Source organism: Bactrocera tryoni, chromosome 1, assembly GCF_016617805.1.
Source record: "Bactrocera tryoni isolate S06 chromosome 1, CSIRO_BtryS06_freeze2, whole genome shotgun sequence".
NCBI classification, from domain to species: domain Eukaryota; kingdom Metazoa; phylum Arthropoda; class Insecta; order Diptera; family Tephritidae; genus Bactrocera; species Bactrocera tryoni.
Window position 1 is genome coordinate 73,422,988 of NC_052499.1, and position 26,861 is coordinate 73,449,848.

At 38.0% G+C, this 26,861-nt stretch overlaps 1 protein-coding gene across 4 annotated transcripts in view; it reads left to right on the top strand.

The window, feature by feature from the left end:
• Positions 1-26,861, top strand: part of LOC120782175 (protein CEPU-1) — a 499,499-nt gene that overhangs the window by 437,548 nt on the left and 35,090 nt on the right. For all 4 annotated transcript variants that reach the window (XM_040114313.1, XM_040114314.1, XM_040114312.1 and 1 more), the window contains 2 exons: positions 104-201; positions 21,564-21,793. In XM_040114313.1, the coding sequence (XP_039970247.1) occupies positions 104-201; positions 21,564-21,793 (328 nt within the window). The remainder of the gene's footprint in view (positions 1-103; positions 202-21,563; positions 21,794-26,861) is intronic.

Here is a 26,861-nt window from a genome sequence, read left to right on the forward strand (position 1 = left end):
TCATTTCATTTAAAGTACGATTACTAACAATATATTACTTTTAAACTATCTCTACTATCTGTAACTCTGTCAGAAGATACTTACAATCTTTATTCAATTTCAGATCCACCAGAAATATCCGTTGAACGTCCTATAGTCTTCTCCGGCGAAGGACACGAGGCAATGCTGGTCTGCATAGTCCATGGGGAAACACAACCTGAGGTATATTCCACTTAATATTATTAACATAGTTAAACCATAAAAATATTTGAATGCCAATTTGAAAGAGTGTTTTGTGTTAAAAAGAGAACACTAATAACTGAAACTCCCAAAACACTTAACACCAAATAGTCACCACAAAACCAAAAATATCATTTCTGATTGCATAGCAAAAATGAAATACGCGCCGCTACTTCATTACTGAGCGCGACCGTTAGTTGATGGAATTCGGTGTCATTACGCCCGACCACTTTGCGCATTTAAATGCTTGTTTGCTTATGCGATGTTTATGTTTGCCAGTTGTTTTTATTTTCTTCGCGATTGCATTTAAAAAAATTATATATACATAAATGCATATATGTATGTGTATGTGTGCTTGTATTTGTTTGGGTGTTGGCAACGCTGGAAATCATCATTTTGAAATTGGTATTTACGAGCGTGTCTGCGGTCAATGCACAGAAGTATGCAGCCGCGAGTCGCACAACTGTCATGAAAATGAATATGAGCGCTGCATTCAAGCTTACACAACAACAACGACACTAATACTACTGCATGCGCAAATGCAAGCAACGCGACATATACATATGCATCCTGCATTCGCGCGGTTACAGCGAAAGTGTGGAAAAATAATTGCGTTGGGCGGCAATGCCACAACCAAAAACAAGGACAAAATACAAAAGCAACAAAAAAAACAGAAAAATGTCAATTGACGAAATTATATGAGTGAAAGGCAACGCGCTCGCTGAAAACCGGCATTTCTATGGAAGTTATTATGCACACTAAATCCCCTGCTCAGCCAGCTGGGAAAGCTATGCGCGCCAACATGCGCCATTTTCACTTTATTAGCGCGTTTTTCTCTGAATCACTTTAGTCAGCAGCGTCGTGTATGTATGTGTGTGTGTGTGTTTGTATTCAATTTTGCAATTTTCATTTGCGCGCTGCTGTCATTACGCGCTAGCAAATGTTTTATTTTCGCTGGGTCACATTGGGCGGGGCAGCGCTTCTGTTGCTGCTCCGTTGCAGAAAACAACATTTCCGCATGCAATTTGTGCATTTGCCTTCACTCGACTATTCATTGCATTGCATTGACTCATTCGTTTTTGCTCCGCGCCATCATGTCCACCTTGCATAACGCTCGTGTTTATTTATGTTAATGATACACAGGATACAATGTGATAGTCCATGCCCGAGAGGTTGAGTTTCTGTGCCCAAATTATTTTACCTATATAAAAATTAAACTTTTCTTTTCAAATATAGCCAACAGTACATCTCGCCTGCTGTGAAGCTTTCACAAATTTGCATTTTAAATCAATAACTCATTTCCTAAGTACAAAAATTGTTTCTATTATTTAATTGAATTCTGTTACACACGCTTACTTAGGAGGCATTTATGGCCTCTTTAAAAATTGCTCTAAAACCCAACAACATTATAAATAAAGCAAACTATTTTTTCGCAGTTTTCTCGCGTGCATTCGTTCGCATATCCTCAGCGCATTTTTGAAATGAGCACAATTTTAATGAATTCTCACATTTTACTTAGATATGCAATGAGTAAAGCGAATGAATACAAATAAGCACATTAGGGTGTGCCCAATTATTTTTACAATTAGCTTGGCTGGTAGATAATTAATTGAAAAACTAACAACATCCAATCTATTCTTCAATATACTACATGAAATTCTTCTTTGAATAAAAGTTATAAATTAAGTCTTATGTTAGTTCCAACATCAGCTTAAGACATCGAGCTTTCACCAAAAAAGCTTTGATCTTTCAAAGCTTTCACTCGTTTATTTATAATGCTATTTGACTGCGAGTGTCCATTGGAAAGTAAAGCTTTAAACTTAAAAAGTTTAAGTAAAGTTAGACGTTGAGCTTCCAAACAAAACCAGGTTTTGAACTTTTGAAGCTTTCACTCGTATTATTGAATAGTATTCATAATGTTATTTGATTATTATTGAATAATATTCATAATGCTATTTGATTTCAGCATACATTGTAAATTAAAGTTTAAGCTTAAGAAGCTTTCACTCATTATAACCTTAAGCTTTTGAAGCTCTCACTAATCTCACTGAAATTTTAAATAATAATTATAATACAATCAGATTGCGAGCTCCATTAAAAAATTAAAGCTTTCACTAATTTCACTACAAGTTCCATTCAAAATTAAGCTTTCAAGTTTCACAGCTCTCACTTATCTCACTTACAGTTTAGATACTAATTAAACTGTAGCCATACTGTGAGTTCGCATACAAAATTAAAGCTTTCACTTAATTCACAGCAAGTACCATTAAAAACTAAAGGATAAGCTTTCGAAATTTTTGCTAATCTCACTGAAAGTATAAATAATAATGCAACTGTGCTGTGAGCTTCCACAAAAAATGTAAGCTTTAAGCTTTCGAAGCTTTAGGGAATTTCACTGAAATCGTACTGTTAGCTTCAACCAAAATTTAAAGCTTTATAGTTTCAAAACTTTTACCAATCTTATAGAAAATTTGTAATATTTTTCATTTTGTTAAAATCGATTTTAATAGTTGTAATATACTTATATATAAATATATTAATGCATATATACGATAATTAATTACAATAGTTACCGTTTTTTGTCTCCACCTCTACTAACAATTAAATTTCACCGCTACCTGCAGCATAGCTTAGAGTGTTGAACAATTGCATAGTTGTTTCTTATGAATTCCCTCACCCTAATGCTTGCATACATATACCAATTTATATCGGCAAATGTAATGTAACATGGTGAGCGTGTTATTTTACCGTTAATTATGTAAATTACCTGAGCGCTAAATTGCATTGCAAACAGCGTGAAAGGTCATGCAAATATTGTACTTCGTGGCATTCCCTTGAGCCACGAAAGCCAAATGCACATACACATACACAAATGCATGCCATACGTATGTATGTATGTACTGTATAAACGTCATGTGAAGTCATGGCGATTTTTCAATGACCCAGACGTAATTTCAGCCCAGTGTCGGTGTTAAGGGAAATGGAAATATTTTTTATGTGTATATTTGTATGTATGTATATGATTAAAGAAGAATTTTTTATTTTGTTTTGAAAGTGGAAAAATTTTAATAATACTGCGATCTATTAAAGCTTTTTTCTTATATTTTCTTCTAAAGTATGTTCGAATATGAAAGTACATATCGTGTATTCAGTGGACTTAGATCTTACTGGTTAGTTGGTAATCATAATTTATTTACTACTAGTTTTGCTATGACATGAGTATATATATTGACCTTAAAAGGCTCAAGATATGTCTTTTGAGCTTAAAAGCTCTTAATTTATGCTTTACCGCTAGCTTTATACGAGATAACAGAAAACGCTAGACGAGATCTTAAACTGATTTATGGTAAGCTTAAATGAAATTTCGATACTTACTTACCACTTAAGTTCTTTTATATAATATTATGCGTAGCCGCTCTCAGTACGGAGAAACATAAAGTAGCGGTACCAAGGTTATCGTTAAGCTCAATAAACTATAACTTTACTTTTTAAAAGTGGTACTTGGAATTGAAAACACTTTCTGCCTCTAAGAGCCTTTCACGAACTCAAAGCCAAAATTAGGTGTTCGAGTACAAGAAGCACTCGGATATAGGTAGCAAATATTATTAAATTAATGAAAGAGAGCATATGTATATTCCTGGACTAAAGCCGCATCGTAGCCGATTCTCTCTAAATTAAGAAAAAGTTCGGTAGAGCCTTTATGGAAGTTTTTGTGAAGAACCCTCTCTGTTAAGCTCAGGTTTCTTCAAGCGATCGAGATAAGTCTCCGGCTCTCCCATACTTCATCTTTCCGAACCCTTTGTACAATATATCCCCAACCGACTTGTTTACTTGAAGGTGTCATTTTGGCTTCTTTTCTGGATTTGGTGACCTTCAGCATCCTCCAATCTACCGTCAGGACATCAGGATTGTATCTACAGAGGAACTGCACCGCATCCTCCCTTCACTTTCGGAATGGACGAAATGCAACTGCGGTTCACTATTTCCAGGATGCAGTACTCCCACAGGTCTTGAAGCTTCCCAACGACTTCATTTACCTCAATCATTGATAAGTATCTCTATATTGTAGGATCATGATCCCATTAAGACAGCCCGCATCCATCAAACGTTGGCACACGCGAGCTCTGGTCTCCATCCAATCTGACGAAATACTCAACCGGTAGCTTCAGCTCTACTGCTTTGAAATTTCCTTGGGTAGTTTGTGCAAAAGGTTTGCTTCTGTCTATGTGTTCCGCAATTAAATATCTCTTGGTTATCTAGCTGGCAGTCGGTGCCGCCCTGTAGGTGTAGGGTTTCTCCTGATGGAGCCAGCTGATTGGTTTTACAGCGTCGTACTTTTTTCTCGCTCGTTTAGTCGGACCCGCTGTTTCTCTTGCAACAGACCGCGGTCTTTTTGCTGCAATTCCTTCCTCTACCCGCTTTGTGTGAATTGCGGTCGCGAAGTATAATCGAACTTTCCTTCTCCTCCTTCGTCTGGATGAACTTGCAGCTAGGCCGTTCAGGGACTTTCACAGTTGCTTTATATAAAAACCTATACCTATTTGCAGTTATCAAGCCATTAATAACATTTCCCAAGTCGATAATAAAGCTCTCAATAAAATCAATTTCAAAATTATCACATATGATTATGACTTCCAAGCCAAGTTGAGGTTATGAATAACTTGCTTCGAATATATACACAAATATGTATGTACATACGTATTTCGGCACACGTGTACTTATGAAGCGATTGTCGATGCCTACTCAAGCAATTCCAATTATGAGAGCCGCCTGAAAGCCTTTAAATTAATGACGAATTTGTCAAAAGCACTTAAAACACGCACGCACACACAAACTCGCACACACTTACCACACACAGACACCAAAAAGCATATGCGCGCAGACTGATGACATACCAGCATTGACGAACTGATGAACTCAGCGAGACACACTCCAAAATGTCAGTTAACTAAAAACACAAAAACACATTAAAGCAACAACAATAATGGCGATGATAATGATTTACCGCATGCTTTCGCACCTACAAAATAGGCCATCAACACCGCCAACATTTTGCATTTGCATTGACGAGCGAGATTGACAGCACAATTTGAATTTGCATTCGTTTAGCTCATTTCGGATATGAGCTCCGCAGCCGAATCCCTCGCCCGCACACGCTTTTAAGCGCTGCACACATGCATATTTTTTCCGGCATGTGTGTGTGTGTGCGTCTGCGAAGTAAATTACTTTGCAAATTAATTTTCAAATTAGAGCGGCGAATAAGCAAATCGATTAAGCAGCCAACACGACATGTCCGCCGACGCCTCGAACTCTCCCAGGCACCTCGAGCTCCTGACGGTGCACGCGCTGAGCGGCTGTTGGAACGGATGAGAGTGTGTGCCAAACACCAAGCACACCGCAGAAACACCAACAGATTCATGTAGGATGTATATGTGCGTGTGTGTGTATGTGTGAGGCTCCGAGCTATTTTAATATTTTAATGAATTGATGGATTTGCACGTAAATCAACTCGAAAACACTTGAGCAGCCATTCAAAATGAAAATTGTATGAATAAGCGTGTACGAGTACACACTCAGCTCTGCGGTGTGGCGTTGTGAGCCGAGAGTACAGTTAGACGTTTGCTGACTAAATGCTGGGCTGGCAGACTGGCTGAGCTGTTGGCTGGCTGCTGCGTTAGTTTGTCGGTTGGTTGGCAGGCTACCAGCTTGCCGCTTTGATTGATTGACTTGCAGACTTGCACGTTGCCTGGCAGATTTCACCAAAGCAGCGCAGCGTCGTTGCGGCAGAGTTTGGTGCGGCGTAAAGGTGTTATTATTTTATGCGGCTCGGAAGGCTCGAGCTTTGGCACTTGTCTGCTATTATTGTTGTTACTGTTCTTGACGAGAATAATCAACGACCACATACGGATTGCGCAAGTGCTTACATAAACAAACATGTGTCATGGTGTGTGTGGATTTGTAGCACGTTGGTAATAACTCATATATAAATCTTATTTGTTTGAATTTCGTTGATCAAGAGATCACAAGTCAAGTGTCAAAATCACTTAAAGCTCTATAGTCTACACTTCTAACTGTACGGTGTGGCAAATGTGGCAGCGTGGTTGACACTCAATAGCACAAACCCTTAACAAACACACACACATACACATATGTGCATGTGGCACTTTGGTGAAGTGTCAGTGTTGCTGGAAAAGTGCTTTTAAATATTTGAGCAATTAGTAGCAGCGAATTGCTTGCAATTATTGTGAGCATGTGTTTGTCTAAAACATAACGGTGCTTATAAAAGTTGTGGAGCTTAGCAAAATATCGCAAATTGCCATTAAAAGCAGCAGCAAAATTAAATATATTTTCATCATAACAAAAATTACTTTAAAATACAGATATAAAGCTGTAGAACTTCAGGTATTGGTAGGTAAAAGCTGTTAATATAACCTAAAGCACGAACTTGCTTATGGTGCTACTTTTCTATTATCTGATGGACCCATTTTAGATTTGCTGACACTTACAAGTAAGTACAACTTCATCTTGCCGCTGATAAGTGCCGTTACAGATAAATTTTCAGCTGGCTTTAAGCAAGAAGTTAAAAGTTTGCTGTCGTAGAATTCTAGCTGATTTTTTGGCAACACTTGCAGGTAGAATTTATTGTATATACATATATAGTAAACGAGTGTGTCTATTATTATAAGTCGACAGGTATCAGACATATACTACAAGCATACAAGTATATGTAGTCTATACTTACAAAACCTAAGTTTTAAATTTCAAATTGTGGGCGGAAAAACACTAAATTACATTCTTACGTTATCATATCATAGAAAATACGCCCTCACATTTTCGTATAAATATTATATGAGCATTCATAAACTGAACTGGATTAGATTTTTTTAATTTTTGATGCGCTACAACATAAACTTACAAAACAAATACTGAATAGATTGCGAAATATTTAGTCCATTGTAATAGTTCTAAGTACTATACCTCGTAATATATGTATATTAAAGAATCAATTTTGATCTTACCCTTATGGGCAATAAATAGTAAGACTTTTTAATTTAAATCTGGACTAAAACACATTCGTCGAAAAATTTTTTTTATTCTATGTATGGTATGTCGGTCAAACTGTCATCAAGTAATACTTTTTGAGTATTATGCACCCTTTGCGTGAAGATATTCGTAAACAGAGGGTGGAATTTGGTGCCGACAATTCTTGGCCTTGCACCACGATAATTCACCGTCGCATACTGCATTGATTCTTCATGAGTTTTTTGACACATTTTCAATCAATATCGTGCCGCAATAACCGTGTGTGACTTCTGGGTATTCAGCAAACTCAAAGAACCGCTCCAAAAAAACCGTTTTGAGTAATTAGACGTGAATCGCTACGCGCAATGAAGGTTATTCCGGAGATTGACGTTAACAACTTTAAAAAGGTTGATACTTTCCCTCTCAGTATAATCTCCAAATCTAGTGATTTTGGTGTAGAAAGGTTTTGAGCGATGTGCCACAAAATGAAACTACCAAATAAAGAAATTAAGTAAGGACATTCACATTTCGACAGTATATCAAAGATATCAAAAATGTATTTCTTTTAATAAAAAACTACTGCTTAGCATATTCACTATACAATGTTGGACGTATTTCCCTTAAAGATGCACTCTCCAGTGTTAAAAGATTTTGATGGGTAAGTAGATCGATAGAAGGGATGTCTGATGTCCTAGACCTTTAGGAAATCCATTGTGAACTCACCAGCATTAAAATCATCTTACTCTATAATGTCCCTTCCAAAACACACTGTGTTTCTAACCTAACTCATCAAGAGAAAATGTTTTATTTGTGCAACCTCCGAAACACCTTCCTGAATCCATCGGCAGATTATTTTGACGCTTTTCTATACAAAGCCTTTAATTCGCGTCGAATATGTAATAAATATATATATTCTTTTTCTACCTCTTGCCAGCTTCCTGTAATAGTCATTGCATGGCGTTCCTAGTCTGCTGGCATATCTGCCAATTAGACAGCGACCTGTCTGCACTCCTGCTAGAATTCTTATAAATGTATCATTTGAAATTTAATGGTCATAAAATCATAAATTCTTTTTGAATCTAGCATCCCTGGTGGCGTCATCTATATGTCGACTGGTGCGTTAGAAACTGCTATCTTTATCGATTATCCATTTCATGACATTTCTTCTATTGAAAGTGAAGTTATTGAGTTTTAAGTTTCAGTATGTTTGTGTTATCGGTGCGAAAATGAGCTTCGAACAAAGAGCCAACATTAAATTTTATTTTAAAATTGGTAAAATTTTTACCGAAGCATTTCAATTGATGAAACAAGTTTATGGCGATGATTGCCTATCCCGTAGCAGAGTGCATGAGTGGTTTCAACCTTTTCTAAGCGGTCGTGAGGACATAAATGACGATCAACATGTGGGCCAATCAAAATACGTGATCACCTAAAATTCCATCGAAAATGTGCGTGAATTCATCAAAAATCAGCCGAAATCATCATTGAAATTCATGGAAATGGCATTGAACATCTCCAAAACATCGACTTAACGCATTTTTACAGAACGTTTGGGCTTACGAAAGTGTGTGCACGGTTTGTTCCGCACAAATTGACTGACGACCAAAAATTGCTCAGAATCCAACATTCGAAGGACGATTATTTGACAAAAGTCACATTTTAACCATTAACCACTCCCCGTATTCACCTCATATGGCACTGTGCGACTTCTTCCTTTTCGGAAAAATGCATTTGTCTATGAAAGGAAAGCGTTATGCAGAAGTAGAGGCCATTCAAAAGGCTTGCACCGCCATACTGGCGGCCATATCGGCCAACGAGCTAAAACACTCGCTCGACATGCTTTTGGACCGTGCAAAAAGCTGTGTTGAAATAGAAGAAGACTATTTTGAATAAAATAAAGTGATTTTGCCGAAAAAACCATTTGTTCTGTTTGTTTTAAGCCCTGTTAAGTTTGGAAAGCACCTTGTATTGGGGCTCAACAAGATTTTGTTATCCTTGCTTCTAAACCACAAAACATTTCGATTAAATTTTATATGACTTTTACTCAGTCACATAATGGTCCCGCTCTCTCTCTCTTCTATTCAATATTATTATTATATTTATTTAATAATAACTCTTTCATGTTTCGTAATCTGAAAGATATTCGTAGCGAATCCGTTTTATAGCCCCAAAGCAATACATATTCATAAGATGGATTTTTAATACAACCTGGATTCATCACTTAAGAATATAAATTTCAATTTGTGTTAGAACTAGAAATTTAGTTTACTTCAATGTTTGCTTATAAAATTTTAACCTTGACCAGACATTTCATTCACAGACATATGTACATATATCGTACTGACATATCATACTATGGTATATAAAATAATACAAGAATTCTTCTTTAGATTGCATATTAATGTGATATTGAGCTAACTCGTAAATTCCAACAAAAGAACCTTAATCATCCTTGAGCAAAATCACTTTCATTTTATAATTTCTCCTTGGCCTTAATGCATTTAGTTGCATTCGCTATATGCTTTTTACTGTTCTGCTGCATTTACTATACATCTTTGTCGACTAGTCTTTGGTTTACTGATTTTTCTGATTTAACTCATTTCACTTTCCCACTCTTTTGCCAAGACTATAACATACATATATGTATGTATTATATGTATATTTTATATGCATACATACGCATATACAAGTGTGCTTGTATGGGGTTATTTAATTGTTACCGTTACCTTTTCCTTCAGCGAAGCGTAAAATCGTTTTGTTAAAAGCATTTGCTATGCGAGAGCACACGGCCAAGAGCAGCTCACAGATTGGCCGCATAGGTTTCCATTTATACCTCGTGCTCTTGTAAATTCACTTTTATTGAAACGAAAGGAACACTCGCTACGCTAAAAGAGTGCAAGTTAAATGAATAGTGTTAAATTACGAAACGCGTTAATTTTAATGCAATTAACTAGACTTCTAGCAAGACTTAATATCACTGCTTAAGGTGGATTGTAGAATTGCGTAATTTTTTTTATGTTAATAAATTAGTAATTCTAAACAGTTAAAGCTAAAATCACTTCTGTCTTGTAAAAGCTTCAAATCGTTAATTTGTTAATGCTTCGATAATTTTAATAATTTCCACATATTTTAGTATGAACATTTTCCCCCGGCCTATCATAGTAAAACACATTTTTTTTCGTAAAAATTAAGTTTTTCTATTCATCATAGTTAATTTTATCAATGCATCACGATTACAGCGAATCTCCAACTTTTTTATACAATTTTTGTATTACGATTTGTCCTTTGCTTCAAAATTGGCGCCAGTTTCGACAATCACCTCTTCATTCGACGAAAATTTCTTCCCTGCGAGCATTCTTTTGAGATCTGAGAATAGGAAATAGTCGCTGTGGGCCAGATCAGGACAATACGGTGAATGCGGAAGCAACCCAATTCATGAATTTCTGCCATTCTTTTCACTGACTTGTTACATGTTGCATAGACTCTGTGAAACACCACATACTTTTTCTTCAAATACCGCCATTTTTGGGCGATTTCGTCTTTCAAACGAACCAATAACGCTATGTAATATTTAATCGCTGTTGATAGTCCCTACTTTCTCAAGAAAGAAGAATTTCACTCGGATGACTGTCGTTTGGACTTCGGAGTGAAATGGTGAAGCTATGTTCCATACATTATCACATATCGACGCAAAAATTCGGGTTTATTACGCTTGAACATCTCCAAACGCTGCTCCGAATCACCAAATGTGAATTTTATACACGCGCCTTATAGGGTAGGGCTAATCAAAAGTTATATTGATTTAATTCTAGGGGCGTCGTCCATGTGGGTCGGGACTTTTCAATTGACACTCATCGAAGAACTAAGATTTTTGATGACAATTTCGATTTTTAAGCCTCACTCAGGTATAATATTTTTCACAAAAACGACTTTTTTTGGAAAATCCGCCATTTTGTCAAAAATCAAAATTTTTACTAGTCCAATGACCATTTTGTGTTCTAATGGGTTTCCAGACTAATTCACGAAAGATCTGTGCTAATAAACCAGGGTAAGCAGGTACTGCGCCGAACACTCTCAGAGCCGGAGTGTTTTCATCTATGACCTCCCAGCGTAGCCGCTGTCTTTTAATTCGCTGAACTTTGTCAATGTCTTCATATATATCCTACAGCTCATCGTTCCATCGAGGATGAAAGATGGAGTCAATTGTAGAAGCGCCATTAACTTGAGAGTGGTCAGAAACTATTCTTTTTCATGTGGCTGAAGCAGATCACGACTTCGGTCTTAGACCAAGTATCCTTTGGGTAGCCAAAAAACATCAGTTTGAAGGCGAGCTAAAGTAAGAAAGCGGAACATCCCTCATCAGGGTTGTTCGCAAGGTTTGGGACCCGCGACGTAAAAAACGCCCCCAATGAAAAGGAATCAACAACCTCCTTTTGTGTATATAGTATTTAAGACCATTACGTTGAAGCCGGAATACCCTTCTCAAATGCAAAATATTCCTAATAAGAACTGTCAGTTTGTATGGTCGTCATGTTCAATTAATCTTGAACAATTGTGAGAATATCTCTTCAATTGAAGAAGTTTTCTATACAATTCCTTGATTTCGATCGTTCAATTTGTATAGCAGCTATACGCTCTATTAGTCCGATATTGGACATTCTGACAAAAAGGCTTCTTAATGAAAAAAGGATCGGTATAAAAATTCATAACGATATCTCAAAAACTGAGACAATAATTCGTTTATATACAGACAGACAGTTGGAAAGGCAGACATAGCTAAATCTACATAGCTCGTCACGCTCCTCATTGATATATGTGTATATAATAAATCAGAAACCCTTTGGTTTCCATTTGGCTGTTGCAAACATCGCGGGAAACTTAATTTACCCTATGCAGGGTATAAGGCTTGTTGGTTTAGGACATATCAAAGCCAATCTCACTTACGCCTCTTCCGATTAATAAACGCGTGATAAAAAGTATACCTTCGAAATAAGAATGTTAGCAATTTCCTGCAACTCAACTAAGAACAAAGTAGTGAAGCGCTTCAAACACTTCGCGTAAATCCTTTCCCGCTGCTTGCAAAAACAAAAACTTTCCGAGTGCACTAAAGAATTTTTCATAAATGCGAGCGGATTTTTTAGAACTTTAAATTCTGCTCGGTGCACTCGAGAAAGCGAACAGCATAAAAAGAAAACTGTATTTCACTTGTGCGCCACGCCAGTACGTTTACTTCGAAAAGGGGGAGCTAGCATGTGTGTGTGCGGGCGGGTGCTGCTGATTGAAGTTAAATGAAGTACGTGCTCGATAGAAAGTTGAATGAATGCCGCGTACGTGTGTGCACACCGTTGCACCAATATCGCTGCCACATTGGCGTACACGAGGGAACACCTACTTCCCGAAACGCTCTCGAGCGCACGAAGCCACGCACTCAGGCGAGCTAAAACGGCGCTGAGGTGTCAGGTATACTACGCCACTGATTTGGCGCTTGTTGCTGCTGCTCTGCTGGCAAGCCTTTGCTCACCTCTTTCTTAATTTTCCTCCTCATTTATGCACTTCACACTTCAGACGTGCCACTTCGGCGCACTTTCCGCCACTCAGCACCTCGGCACCACAGCTGGCAATTTGTTTGTTGTCACAACTTTATGATTATGCTTGTTCATGTTTCTTCCTGCGTTGTTGTTGTTTCGATTGTTGTTGCAATATGTTTTGCAAGCATTTTCATTTGGCGCGCGCTAACTCTAAACTGTGTGCGCACTAAACCTCGCATATACATATGTATGTATGCATATGTGTCTGTATGTTTTCTTTTGTTTGTATGCGTGCGTGTACAATATATGTGTGTATGTTGGCTTAAGTTTTTCTGCATCGCCAGCCAACAATAACTTTTTCGCCAAAGCACAACGTTTTTCTTTCATCCTCAGCTCACACCTTTAACTCAAAATTTGTGTCTGTATGTGTGTGTGTGTGCGTGTTTTGTTATTACCAACTGCTCTTTCACACTCGCTCGTTTTTATGTCTCTTATTTGCTGATTAGTGCTGATTGGTATTTTTCGCTTTGCTGCTCATCAATACTAATTTTCCTGCGCGCCACTCTGCGCTTTCGTCTTCAACTTTTCTTCTCTGTATATGCATGTACAAGTACATATGTGTGTGTTGTGCTTTCAAGTTAAGATTTTTCGTTCAACTCGCCCACTCACCCGCTGCCGCCAGCGCTATTGTGTAGCTAGTCTCAGCTGCAAAACGCACGTTTCACTTACAAAAGACCGCAACACACACACACTTGTCCACACTAAAACACTCACACGCACACTCAGGAAGCTGTTTCTCAAAGTTTCATTGAAGTTTGTGCAAACGATATGGCTGCTAGTCGCTGGTCGCCAGTTGCTATCTGTCATGCCGTGTCATAGATGAAGACATCGCTTTGCCATTGGCGTTGATGAGCGACTCACGCAGAGCTGTGCTAAGCTGAGCTGAGCAATAGCGGCTGTGTCATCATCGCCGCACCGCACCGGATTGTGGTCGGAGATGATGAAAAGCATTTCTAAGCAATGCCGCTTACACACCAATCACTTACGACTTGCCAACACGCAGGCATTCACGGCAACACACACGTACACATACATATGTACGCCCCCACATGCAGCGCTCACCCCAACCACATGCTTCAAATGAGCTGAGATAAAGAAAAGACGGCGAATGCAAAGGTTTGCACGAAATGTGAAAAATTAAGCAAGTGTGAAAGATTGATTAGAAACGGCAGTAATTGATGAATTCCTTCGTGGAAAAAAGTCAGCAAGCAACAGCAACAACAACCCCTGTAATGTATAAAATATACATGCATGTGTATGTAAGTTGTATATCGTGTCTTCTACTTTCAAGCGGTTGTGGCACAGGAAATCAATCTCAGCAGCAAAGTTTAAGTGGCAGGTAACGCCTAAATGATTTTCTCTTGATTTCGTCTCGATTCTTTTGATTCTTCGAAACCTTAGCAATTCGCAATCAACACATTAATGAGCACAACTTTATGTCAATGAATTGGTTGAATGCTTTAGAAAACAACTTTATTGACTTGAGCACTTCTTTGGGAATTAATTGTATAAATTTGTTAGACTTTTTCTCCAGTTACCATCTAGCTCCTAATGAGGATGCCTTTAGTGTTTTCTATTGTAAACGAGATGAGTGGAAAACTTTTGAGACACACTTCTGTCTTTATAAGCTGAGAGCACTTGGTTATAGAATGTAAGCGCCTTCGTCATATTCAAGACAATACCTCTTTTGTTGAAGATTTTGAAATCTTCTTGTCATTTTTGATGGAGATTCTGAGTTTTCTGATTTCTAATGTTTTGAGTTCTCTACTAATTCAAAAAGCTTTTCTTGTAATACCTTATTCACACATTCTTATGTTTAGTCTTAGAATCTTCTTGCGAACAGATGTACTATATATCCAGAAACTGCATGCTCTGTTCAAAATATAATTTTAACAACAATTTTCGGGTATCTCTGAGAGGGTAACTCTCTTGCTGTATAAGTGACATACTTTTATACTGATATGTGCTCTCTCAGAGAGAGAGAATTCTTTCTCATTTATTGTATATAAGTTTCTTTTGTTCTCGGTCTATTTTATCGTCGGTCCTCAAGTTGCTTCAATACTTTCTCTACTCGATTTTAAACTAAGCAGTTAGTTCATGAGTTAGAAATTCGGCACGACCGATCTAATTCCTGTTTACAAAACGAAGCTTTGTGGTTAGTGCCAGGACTAATATAGTTTGCAAGGAAGAGCTCTTTTGATGCAATAACATCGGACTGGGGCCAAGGCGGAGTTCCGTTGTTCTCATGCGATTTAATACTGCAGAGCTGGGTTAATGTGAAGGAGTACACTAAATGAATATGGCTCATAGAAGGAAACAAGATACATATAAAAATAATTGCTCTCGAAAAGTCAATTGTTCAAGTTTGATCGCCATAATTTTTCACGCTTCATATAGACTCAATATCTAACATCATACATATAGAAATAAAAATCGCTTTGAGGCACCTTGATCAACGAATTATTACTTTTCCTCGACAGGCAGATCTTTAAGGTTGTCTGCTACGCGAGCGCTGTTGCTGCTCTCTGTTCATGGATGAATTTTAGTAGGCTATCCCGGTTCATAGGTAAAAAGGGCTGTAGAATATCTGCTAACTAAGCGGAAGATCATGAATTAAATTTTAAAAAGAAAACAGAAATCCATTTTTTCCCAAGAACGACGAACACTTCGCAGTTCATTTTCCTCTCCTTAAGACAAAAAAAAATAAAATACTCTCGAGCTCTCGGATTTATTCTAGATAAAAACTACGCCAGAGAGAACACGTTGAGCGCAGGGCTTACAAATCTGAAACTCCGAGGTTTACGAACCCACATTGTCCATTGGCTGTACACTAGTGTGAATACATATAAGGTGGATAACATGCAGGGAATTAAGGGCGCAATGAAAACTACCACTACAAAGACTCTGGACTCGACAAAAACTCTTCGACTTCTGCCAATTCACATACAATTGAAGTATGAAGCATTCCAGCCAGCTGTTGCAGCCAGATTTTAGGCCATTGGATGGCTACTGACTCGTCGTCAGTACGGCAAAAAATCATACTCGACTTTGTTAATGAACTCGGCAATAAGCTGGCAATGTAACCAAGAAAAGGATGCCTACGATGAATGACACTTCGCTTTCATTTCTGTATTACAGAAGGTGCCAAGTGGGCTTCTGCTCTAATTAGCAGTTCCACAAACCTTCTAGTAGATAGCCAGGTGGCAATTAAGGCCATCCGTAGCGCCAATACTAAGCCCCACTTCGGTATATGTATTATGGAAGCAAACAATAACTGGACTCTTAATAGCTAACTCGATGAGAATCATCTGGGTACCCGGTCATATAGCAGTAGAAACAAATAAAATGGTATGCGTAATGGCTCGTTCGAGTGTAACTGGAAACACAATTCTCATAAGCTGCCCCACACTATTCCCTTCCTTCAAGACTTATTTGAAGCACGACACCATACAGGAACACCTTAGGTCTTGGAACACAACTTACCACAAAATTACCTTGGGGTAGCGTTGATTGTAGACGCACCAAAAAGCTTCTACTTCTAGGCTACAGGGGGTTTAGTAATATTATAGGGGTGCATGCTTTCAATGCGCCAACTTGGGAGACATTTTACAATTGTGGTGCAATATAATCAGGTTTTTTTTACCGGTACTAGCTGTAAAACCTGCTTCTAAAGCAACCATGTGCACCTAGTATTTGGGTTAGGTGGAAATCCAGGTATACATGTCGTCTGACGATGCACGTGTGGATGTCCGGTATCAGTCTGTGGGTCCACCGTCCTTTGAGTGAGATTTGCACAGCTGCGGCCATATTGTTTAGCTTTACACTCTCTCATCTCTTTTGTCTCTTATAGACAGCTCTGATAACTTGTAGTTGTCAACCTAGATGTCAATGGATATCACTCTGCCTATAACTTCAGCAGCATCGCTTGATATTGTTCGGAAAGCACTGATAAGTCTTATTGTCGAAAGCTGTAATGCCCAGCGCCTGGATCCATATTGGAGCCGCAATATTGGGTAGTCGAAAAAGTCTTTTCGTATTTCTAATCAAACGTCAACTTATATTTGTTTTTATATTTATACTAATAAATAAATAAACAAATACGTAATCTTTTGCTCGACCACCTTTTTGCCACTTTTCCACTAAAGACATTATTCCATCAGTGTAAAGCTTTCAACAGTGAAAATCGAAATTTCAAATTTCCTGATCGGAAGCGGGCGAACGATTGTTGTGCTGCACGAACTTCACAAATTTTATTGGTGGCTTGAGTGGCATTCTTCCCTTGTTTGTAAAAAATTTCAATATAAAGCGAATTTATTCAAAATTTTCACTCATTTTTGAACAGTTGTAACTTCTTTTCAACTTTTTATATGGTGTGGCAAAATGTGATTGGTAGAACTGGAGAAAGTTGTGGAGTTATATTAATTTTTTTCCAAATAGGAAATGCGTTACGATGTAGAAGGTGAATTTAGTGCGACAGCTAATTGGAAACAGTTGTTTAAAGAATTAAAATTCTTTCTGTTGCTAATTTTTTTAATAATATTACTGATTTCTGGTAAGGATGTGTTTCAAAGTTGTGGTTTAAAATATATTATTCAAGTTTTTTTAATGAGAAAAGGCTGCAGCTGTACATCTTCCCTACTTGGTTACAGTTTTGAACTTCGTCAGTCTGGAAAGACGTACAAAGAAATTTTGAATTAGGTCTCAAACAAATTATTTTCAATGCCCTTAAGCATATAAAGAATTTTAAAACTATCACCAATGTTACACACAAAGAAAAAACCTTGACAACTTCAACAGAAATAGACAGCTGAATTACTACCATCGCCGGAAGAGACCCAAAAAAGTGCTCCACTGACATTCCACATAAAACTCAAGACGAATATAATGTCCGAGTATCCAAGAAAGCAATTTACCGGCGTGTGGTCGAATTTGGACTCCACGGTAGGGCAGCGCGCAGGAAACCACTTCTGACTAAAATTCAAAGTAAACAAAGCATAGACTTTTCCAACTCTTTTTGATTTTGGACAACAAATTAATGGCAATTTCTTGTTTGGAGCGATGTAACTAAAATTAATCGCATAGATCCTGATGGTCGAAGGTATGTTCGCCGACCAATATATCAAGAATTTGATCCTCGCTATGTTTTGCGTGTAGTTAAGCATGGTTCAGGATCAATCATGGTGTGGGAATGTTTTTCCTGGAATGGTGTAGGTCCGCTCCATACGATTCATGTAATGTTAAAAAAGCAGAAATACGACGACATTCTAAAAAATTTCATTCTGCCATGGACTAAGCAGGAATTTGCCTGTTATATGGAAATTCAAACAAAATAACAATCCAAAGCATACAAGAAATTTGACACAAAAGTTTTTTGTTGAAACTACCATGATTTTTTTGGAATGGCCTGAAGAGAACACTTTTGGGTTGATGTCAAAAAATCTTTAGGTGCCAAAAATATTACAAATTTGAATGTCCTTTGTGATGAAATTAGAACGGGCATGGCAAGCTACACCATTGGTGCGTTGTCAGAGTCTTATAACGTAAATTCGAGATCGATGGGAAGCAATATTAAAAAAAAAAGAGATAACCAACAAAATACTAACTGAAAGTAAGCAAGATTTTGTAATATCATCATTTTTTGTTGATAAAATCTTTTCCTTTCTAATTAGTTGTCGCACTCAAATCGTGGATTTTGAACATTTTTGTCAAAATCTTCAAAAAAAGGGATTTTTAATTAAAAATTTTACTATTAGAGTTTACGTTTAACGTAAGTTTCAATAAAATGTGGGAGAAAACAGTAAAAATAAGTGATGTATTCATCAATAACATCATTTACTTCAAACTATGTAGCGTTTCTAATTAACTGTCAATAGCTGTATGTATAACAGAGCCTGCTTTTTTGCTTTATGTTCGCACACCACCAATTTTAAAGTGACTGTAGCTAACGCTTTAAAAATTAAGCACACCACAATGAATTTCTCTCAATTACAAAACAAAATGTTGAAAACGAAACTCAGCGCTCATTTCAAATATCCATGTATAAATAAATATTTAAATGCGCTAACTAAATAGCGACGTATTTATGACTTCTAAATATATCGTTTACTTAAATAAGTCAATATCATGCACACATAACCTAAAAATACTGCGTATTTGCTTGTAAATATTTACTAACTAAAACCAAATTTGTTTCGTTTCTCTTTTCTGCTCTTGTTTTCGCTCTCTTTTCATGACAACTTCACCATATAAATCAATCCAACTGACAACAACTATTGCGGCTGCCTGCTGCGACAACAACAAACAACCACCACCGAAATGTCAAATTTTAAAAACCGGGAATAAAACCGTTATTTGGAAATACATGCTATGCGCTTTTTTATTACGCCCACAACGTTTATCAAAATGTCAACGCGCGCCTGGGACTAAACAACAAACGCCTTGAAACAACAACGGCAAACTCCAACACCGGCTGGCTTGCTGGCTGGCTGGCAATGTAAACAATAACTGTATATTTTTGGCATAAAATAATTTCATCAAAATCAACGCGAAACTTCAACTCGCAACTTTTGCTGCTAATAAAACACACACGCATACACACACATGCACTTGCAACACGCTTGTGAATTTATGGCTTGAATGAATGGTTTCACGGCTTGAATACGGTCAACAAACGTGTTTATCTCGCCTATGCGACCATGCGGTTACGCCACATCATCCGCACATTTGTATATGTGCGTGTGTGCGCTTTCACATCCCGTTGGGTTTTTGCCCACCTGGCCACCATGGCCACCGCTGCTGCCGCTGTCGTCCGCCAACGCGGCACATCCGACGCAAATGCAAATCTCGCCGGGATTGTGTCACATTTGGCTGTGCTTTTTATGCACGTCGCATTGTTGCTTTTGTTGGCGGCACACCTGTGCCTCGGCAAATGGAATAAACGTCACAACAATGTCAACAATAACAACTACAACGGGTGAAACAAAAAATAAATGAAATGCTGTTGGGCGATGTCAAAAATGTGCGCTATGTGGACTGACGCGCGTGCACGCCAACGCGCATATGTATGTGTGATCACACACTCATACACACGCCCACATTGACAACAATTTTAATGGAATTTGAACCCTTGGGCTCATCATTCCTGCTGCCACAACGTCTTGAACGTATGCGTGCCTGCCACGACGTGCGCACGCCACTGGGACCCCGTTAACAACAACAATACGTACAACATAAATGCACAACGCACGTACTCACACGCTGCCGCCACTTTATCCGCATATTTGTCACACAACAACGAAATTATTACATTTCTTCCGCCTGCTGTACACATTTTGCGCCCACCGCTGTATTTCGCATTCATTTTTTTTTTTTTTTTTTTTTTTCTTTTAAATATTTTTTGCGCTTCATTTTTATATCATTTGTCGTTTTTTGTTTATTTATCCTTTAACCATGTATGCGCTGCCGCCCGCCAACGCTTATCTGCCACATTTGGCGCCGCCATCTGCTGCCGCGCGCCGCCCAATTATTTGTCCCACATTTCGCACACCTGCTGTTTTCATACTCCCGCCGCAACTTCGGGCACCGTCTGCGTGTCTGCGTGTCCGTCTGTCGGTTTGTCTGTATGTGCTCACCTGTCCATCTGCACTTCCGCGCGCCCTTCATCCGTGCGCCAATCTGCCCGCCATGTTTATATGTCTGCGTATGTGTGCGCTTCCTTCCGGCTGTGTGCCACATGTTTTCCGCCATGCGCCTCACACACATACACACGCGCGCCGTTGATTGCCGTTGACGTTCACTTGACGGCCGCGTACGTGATGCGCCTCAACGCGATGTGTTTACTTACGGTTACCGTTAATCCGCGCCACCGCTCACCACTCACCGTTCATCGCACGCTGCTCACTTCTGTTGCTTGTTTGCTGTACGCCGCCCACATATGATGCCCGCCATATGTGTTTGTGGACACTCACGCGTCACACACGATATGCCTTCGCCGCCATGTTTGCGGTTGCTTGGCGATTGTCATATTTTCCGGCTCAACTTCAACTGCTCGGCGCTCATATCGCTTATTGTTTATCTTTTGCGTTCGCCACCCTTTCGGTTACGCACTGCGCTGACTTTATGTACTTCGGCGAAATCACCATAATTTGATTACTCCCTTTTTCTGTGAACCAAAAAACACACACACACACACACGCATAAACAATACTCTGTTGGCTCCGGGTGTCTTTCACATCGCACTCCCTCACCCCGCTCACTACCTGCCACTTACGACACTGTCGCCGAAACTTGCGCGTGTGTTTATTATTTTCTCTCCTGCATTTATTTACTTAACACCTTTAAATTGTGGCACGGTTACATGTCCCACACTCACACACCCTCAAATATGCGAATCTACAATTAAACAAACCAACATTTTGACCCCCACTTTCAACTCCGCGTTAATCATCACACTTGCTGTCGCATTTCCATTTCTCCTTGTTGCCCTTTACTTGCTTTTGCACAACTTTGCAACACCGTTATACTGCGCTGTTATTAACGCGCGCCTCCTTGCAAATATTCGCATGCAATTCCCTCCCTTGAAATATAATTTGCGCTCTACTTAACATTCTTTTAATCAAAATATCCTGTGACCCCTTAAAATTTCCGCGAAAATTTCATCTACTTGCCACATTGCTGCATGCCACATGCCACAATGCTACCCAAATGCTGTCGATATTGCTTACACTTGTGCAGGTGCTTTGGTTCAAGGACACCATGCAACTGGACACCACCGAACGTCACATCATGGAGAATCGCGGCTCACGTCACACGCTGATTATACGGAAAGTACATCCTCAGGACTTTGGTAATTATTCTTGTGTGGCCGAGAATCAGCTGGGTAAAGCACGGAAAACTTTGCAACTGAGCGGGAAACCAAACATTGCCGTCTTCAATTCGCCGCCAGTCAGTCAGTATAAGGACAGGTAAGTGGCGCATAAACGCAAACGCAAACAAACATACATCAATACACGCAGGCACAAACATATACATTCAAATATACATACGTGCATATATGCAAGTATACTCAACTACTTTTACCCAAAAGCTATGTGCGTTGCTTAATACTCGTAAATTTAAGCGCATTTCAGTTAACTGCGCTTTTTTACTCCTTAGTTTTTCCAAGCCAGCGCTTGTTTGTGTGTGCGTCTGTGCTGGAGTTAAGGTAATTCCACTGCTCACGAACTCATTACGATGGTAAAGCGGAAGTGATAAGAAAGGATGCTGCCACAAAAGTTTTGAGTTAAAAGTACCATCTGGCATTAAATCCTTCACACACATACGCACTCACATATATGTACTTGTAACTACTTAAATATATGTACTATTGATACATATATGCCAAGATTATACGATTTCTATACATTAATCGTCGGCAAAACAGCGATCTCTTGTGAAATTTTAGTTAAGACTTGCTCCAGCCGTACTTCTTTTTGCGGAAGTTAACAATATTCTTATCTAAGATTTGTTTGTAATTTTTTAAATTCTTTCAATATATGTGGAGATGAAAGGAAAGTTAAACCTCCACTGGGAATGTTCGGAATTCTGAACTTTTATTTGGTAGAAGCCTTCGAAAAAAATGGCGAGAGTTTAACGGACTGCTCTCATCAGTATGACACCACAACGAACCATACCAACTATGGCACTGATTGTCCTACTTCATGTGGCACCGATGGACATAGCCGTGAAGTAAAGTTATGGCTGCAACAGCTGCCCTCAGACTCCAATACTCTTCGAACTTAGATTAAAGTGGGTTGATTTCCAGGGAGCTAGAAAAAATGAAAAATCACGTAAGCGGCAAATGTTCTGCGTATCATTCTGAACAACTTTGACTAAGAGACTATAGCTTCAAACTGGTTTCGAGCAAGCAGTTTTTAAAATAAATTTTTCAGTCAGTTTTTGATATATCGGAATGAAATTGAATACGTACATAGGTGCATTCTGATATTGTATTGGTAAGCCTCCTTTAGAGTGATGACTAACCACTCCCATAATAGGGCAGCGATATTAGGCTTAAGTTCACAGACTTTGTGCTCAAAACTAATGAAATGCTTTCTACATTCCCTATCTCTAGCATTGAGTTATTCTATAATTAGAATAGTTGTGGCGCCTGGCCACAGCGGTACTCCAGGCAACAGTAAGGCTGATGAGCTTGATAGGACGGGTACTTAAGTTTCAATAACTGCGGCTACTTGTGGTTCACTACTGGAGATCGCTAGTCGGCTACAAACGGCTGTGAGGTCACATGGTCCTTCTGGCTAGGATAAGTCGAGGCGAAAACATACTTAAATAGCGGAAATAAAATGAAACACCTAAGCAGATTTGTGATAGGATCAGTGTGTAACCAATGAGACGAAATTATAAAAAGCCAAGATATTATATCGTAATTAATTTATCGATTTTGCATGTTTCTCAGTTGTTCGGGTTTGTATGCGATTGCAGTAGCGTACAACGTTGCCACCAATATAAAGTAGTAAAAGCCTGTAATTTTTTTTTTTATTTTTTATTTTTTTGTGGAGACTAGCCAGTTATTACTTTACGAAACAGTTCATGAGAAGTTAATAAGCTATTCTGACTAAAATAAAAACAAATATATTATTAAAAGAATTACCAATTGTTTAAAATGGTTTCTATAAATGTGGACACCTAGACTAATTATTGCAAAATGAGTATCATACCAAAGTTGTCTACGCAAGTCCCAATTTAAAAAGATTTAGAAAAGGGCTTGCCATTTCTACGTTCAATATTAAAGTTACAGAAATTAAAATCAGTGATGTTATAGGTCTTTTGTATCATTTGGAATAGTTATTTTACTTAAAATTCTGTATAATACTCCACTTATACTAAACAACAACTCTTAATGCCTCAATTTATAGTTTCAACATTATTTTACTCTATCAAATTTGAGCACGAACGCATTGCATCCGATGCTTCTCTAGAATTTTCTCAATTGGTTCCGAAGCATTTCACTTTTATTACGGCTATAAGCTGATTTTATTAAAAACCAATACCATTCACCAATCGCAGTTAGTTTTATCTACGCTTTGCCAATTACTTGGGTAATTCTGTTACTAATTTATGCGAGTGCGACGAGGCGAGCAGCGTAGCCGTGTAATATTAAAATGTTTACGCATTAAGTTTTCTGGCAAAATAAAAGGCAAAATAATGTGCAAAAATATATGGGAAAAGAGTGCGTAGTAAACATATGCTAATTAATGAGTGAGTGTCAATATACAAAGCAGAGATAAACTTTTGTGCAAAAGATACTTCTAATTAAAAGTTACTCATACGCCACGCACCAACGCACTCATTACTAACTAAACGAAGCAAAAATGTCGGAATATATTTATTTACATACATACTATAAGTGCTTGAAATTAAGTTTAATACACTGTTGGGGGAAAAAGTGGTGTTTGGTATAGTAAACCAAAGCAATGGTTAGTATTTATGTAGGTCTTGCTTTAAGCCTAAGCTTACGTCACTTTTTTGGCAGCAAATATATTAGTGTTGATTCTTGGATCTAAAATATATGCGTAACTTATTTCAATACTTATACTCATCTGATGTTGTCATCGTCCGTACCTCTGCACCATATAGCAGAACGGGAATAATAAGGGACTTATAAAGTATGGTCTTTGTCCGTCGAGAGCGGATTTTATTTCCCAATTGTCTACCCAGTCCGAAGTAGCAACTGTTGGCAAGAGTTATTCTGCGTTGGATTTTGAGGCTCACGTTGTTGTTGGTGTTAATTCGGGATAAAAGAAATTAATTTTTTTTCGCTTGGTATTATGAAAAATTGACATTTCTACGAAAATATATTTCTAATGTATATGTACATATCGCTTTAAACGAATATTTGCCGCACAATTATCAACTCACAGCGTAAAAATCGGAGTAATATGAACTTATCGCTCTGCCGTCTGAAACTTTTGCTCTGAAGCACTTAGCAAGTAGCAATAAAAATGATTATTAACAACTGTCGGGCAAAAAATATAAAATAAAATAAAGTGAAATAAAATAAAATTGGCAGGCAGTAAAATATTGCAATAGCGGCATTGATATTGCACACTAAAGTCATGGCAAAGGTCATATGCAACTTATACATATACACAGATATATTTCTGCAGGCAAATGACGATAGTTTTTCAGATAAGAGCAGTCTCACAATACGAGCTGGCAAACTTTTTGCATGTTAATCGAAATTCTGACAATTTGTCGTGTCACTATTATAAATAAATAATTTAGAAAAGTTCGTGGCACTATCAAAACAGTAAGTTTATGTAAATAGTTTCTTCAGATATCTTTTAGAAAATTATTTTATTTATATTTTTTGATTCAATTTATTTTAAGCTTTGATTTTTTTTGCGATAAGAGTCGCCAGGCGTTTAAATTTTTTAATTATACCAAAGAAAATATCACAAACACATTTCGTGGATTTTAATTGTTGCAGAAATATATGTACACTGGCGTGAAACGGATCTGAATTTACACTTTATGTTGGAACCAATACTTCATTAGAAAAGAAGTAAGAGACAACACTAACAACCAGCCATTATATAAACGCCTTTATGGAGATCAAAGTGATACGATAACCAAAAGCTTTAGTTGAATATTTGAAGTAAGCAAATAGACTAGGAATTTTTGTGGAAAACCTTGTACAGTGGCTTTGAGAAATGATAATAAAGTGTAACTCTGGGAACATTATATATAAAAATATTAAAAAAGTAAAGGATATGATGCTCTAAAATTGTGCGGCAATTGTTGGAGAGATGCCAAGAGAACTCGACATCTCTCCCGAGTCGAATTTTTGTGGATATTTTCGGTATGAAATGCGTTCTTACTCAACTAGTCCCGATAAAGCTGAATTCGATCCCCGTTCATGGAGAGCATAACAATTGTCAATGATACATGGGTTTATGAGTTTAACATGCAAACAAGTCAACAATCATAGGAAAGGAGGAAAAAATTAGCCGAAACAAAAAACAGCACGCCAAAGCCGTTCAATAATCAAGGCGATGTTCCATGTTTGTTTCTATGTTCGTGGTTTGATGCATCATGAATTTAATCCAGAGAGTGAGATGGTCAAAAGGTGTTCTATTTGGCCGTATTGATGCGTTTGCGTGAGAACATCCGGTGAAAACGGCCGGAATTGTGAAAGAAACATGCAGGGATTTTACACGATGATATTGCTCCATCGCATCAAGCCACGATTGTGGCCGAATTTAAAACCATGATGTTTTCTTCTTCCCGAAATTGAAATTTTTGCTCTGTGGAACCCGTTAACAATCGTTCGAAGAGATAAAATAAAAGTTCAGTTCAGTTTGTATGGCAGCTATATGTTGTGGTGGTCCGATATCGGCAGTTCTAACAAATGCGCAGCTTCTTGAAGAGAAAATGATGTTTGCAAAATTTCAAAACGATATCTTAAAAATTGAGGGACTAATGCGTATATATACAAAGGACAGACAGACTGACGCACATGACCAAATCGACTCAGCTCAACATACCAATCATTTATAAATATACGTTATAGGGTCTCCGACGCTTCCTTCTGAGTGTTACAAACTTCGTGACAAACTTAATGTACCCTGTTCAGGGTATAAAAATGCGAATTTATGTAAAAAAAAAATATTTTTAAAAATATTTCGAAGTAATTTTCACTAATAAAACTGCTATACACACACTTATGCCATGATTATCTAGACTAATATATGCATGCAACTGAGCGCAGCAGAAAGCTGCCCTGAAATTCATTGCAAAACTCATTGCTCACCGCACATTTCACGCACAAGCGCATCGAAAGTGTGTAAATTGCAGCGGCAATGATGCAGCAATGGTGACAATGACAACGACAACAACGCCGTCAACAATAAACGGTCGTTGCAACCAACCGCATGCCAACCACCGGTGCGTATAAGTAACTTGGAGCGACTGAAGCAGTCTGCTGAGCAAACATTAAAAAAAACTGAAGAAAAATGAAGTTGTGCAACTTAA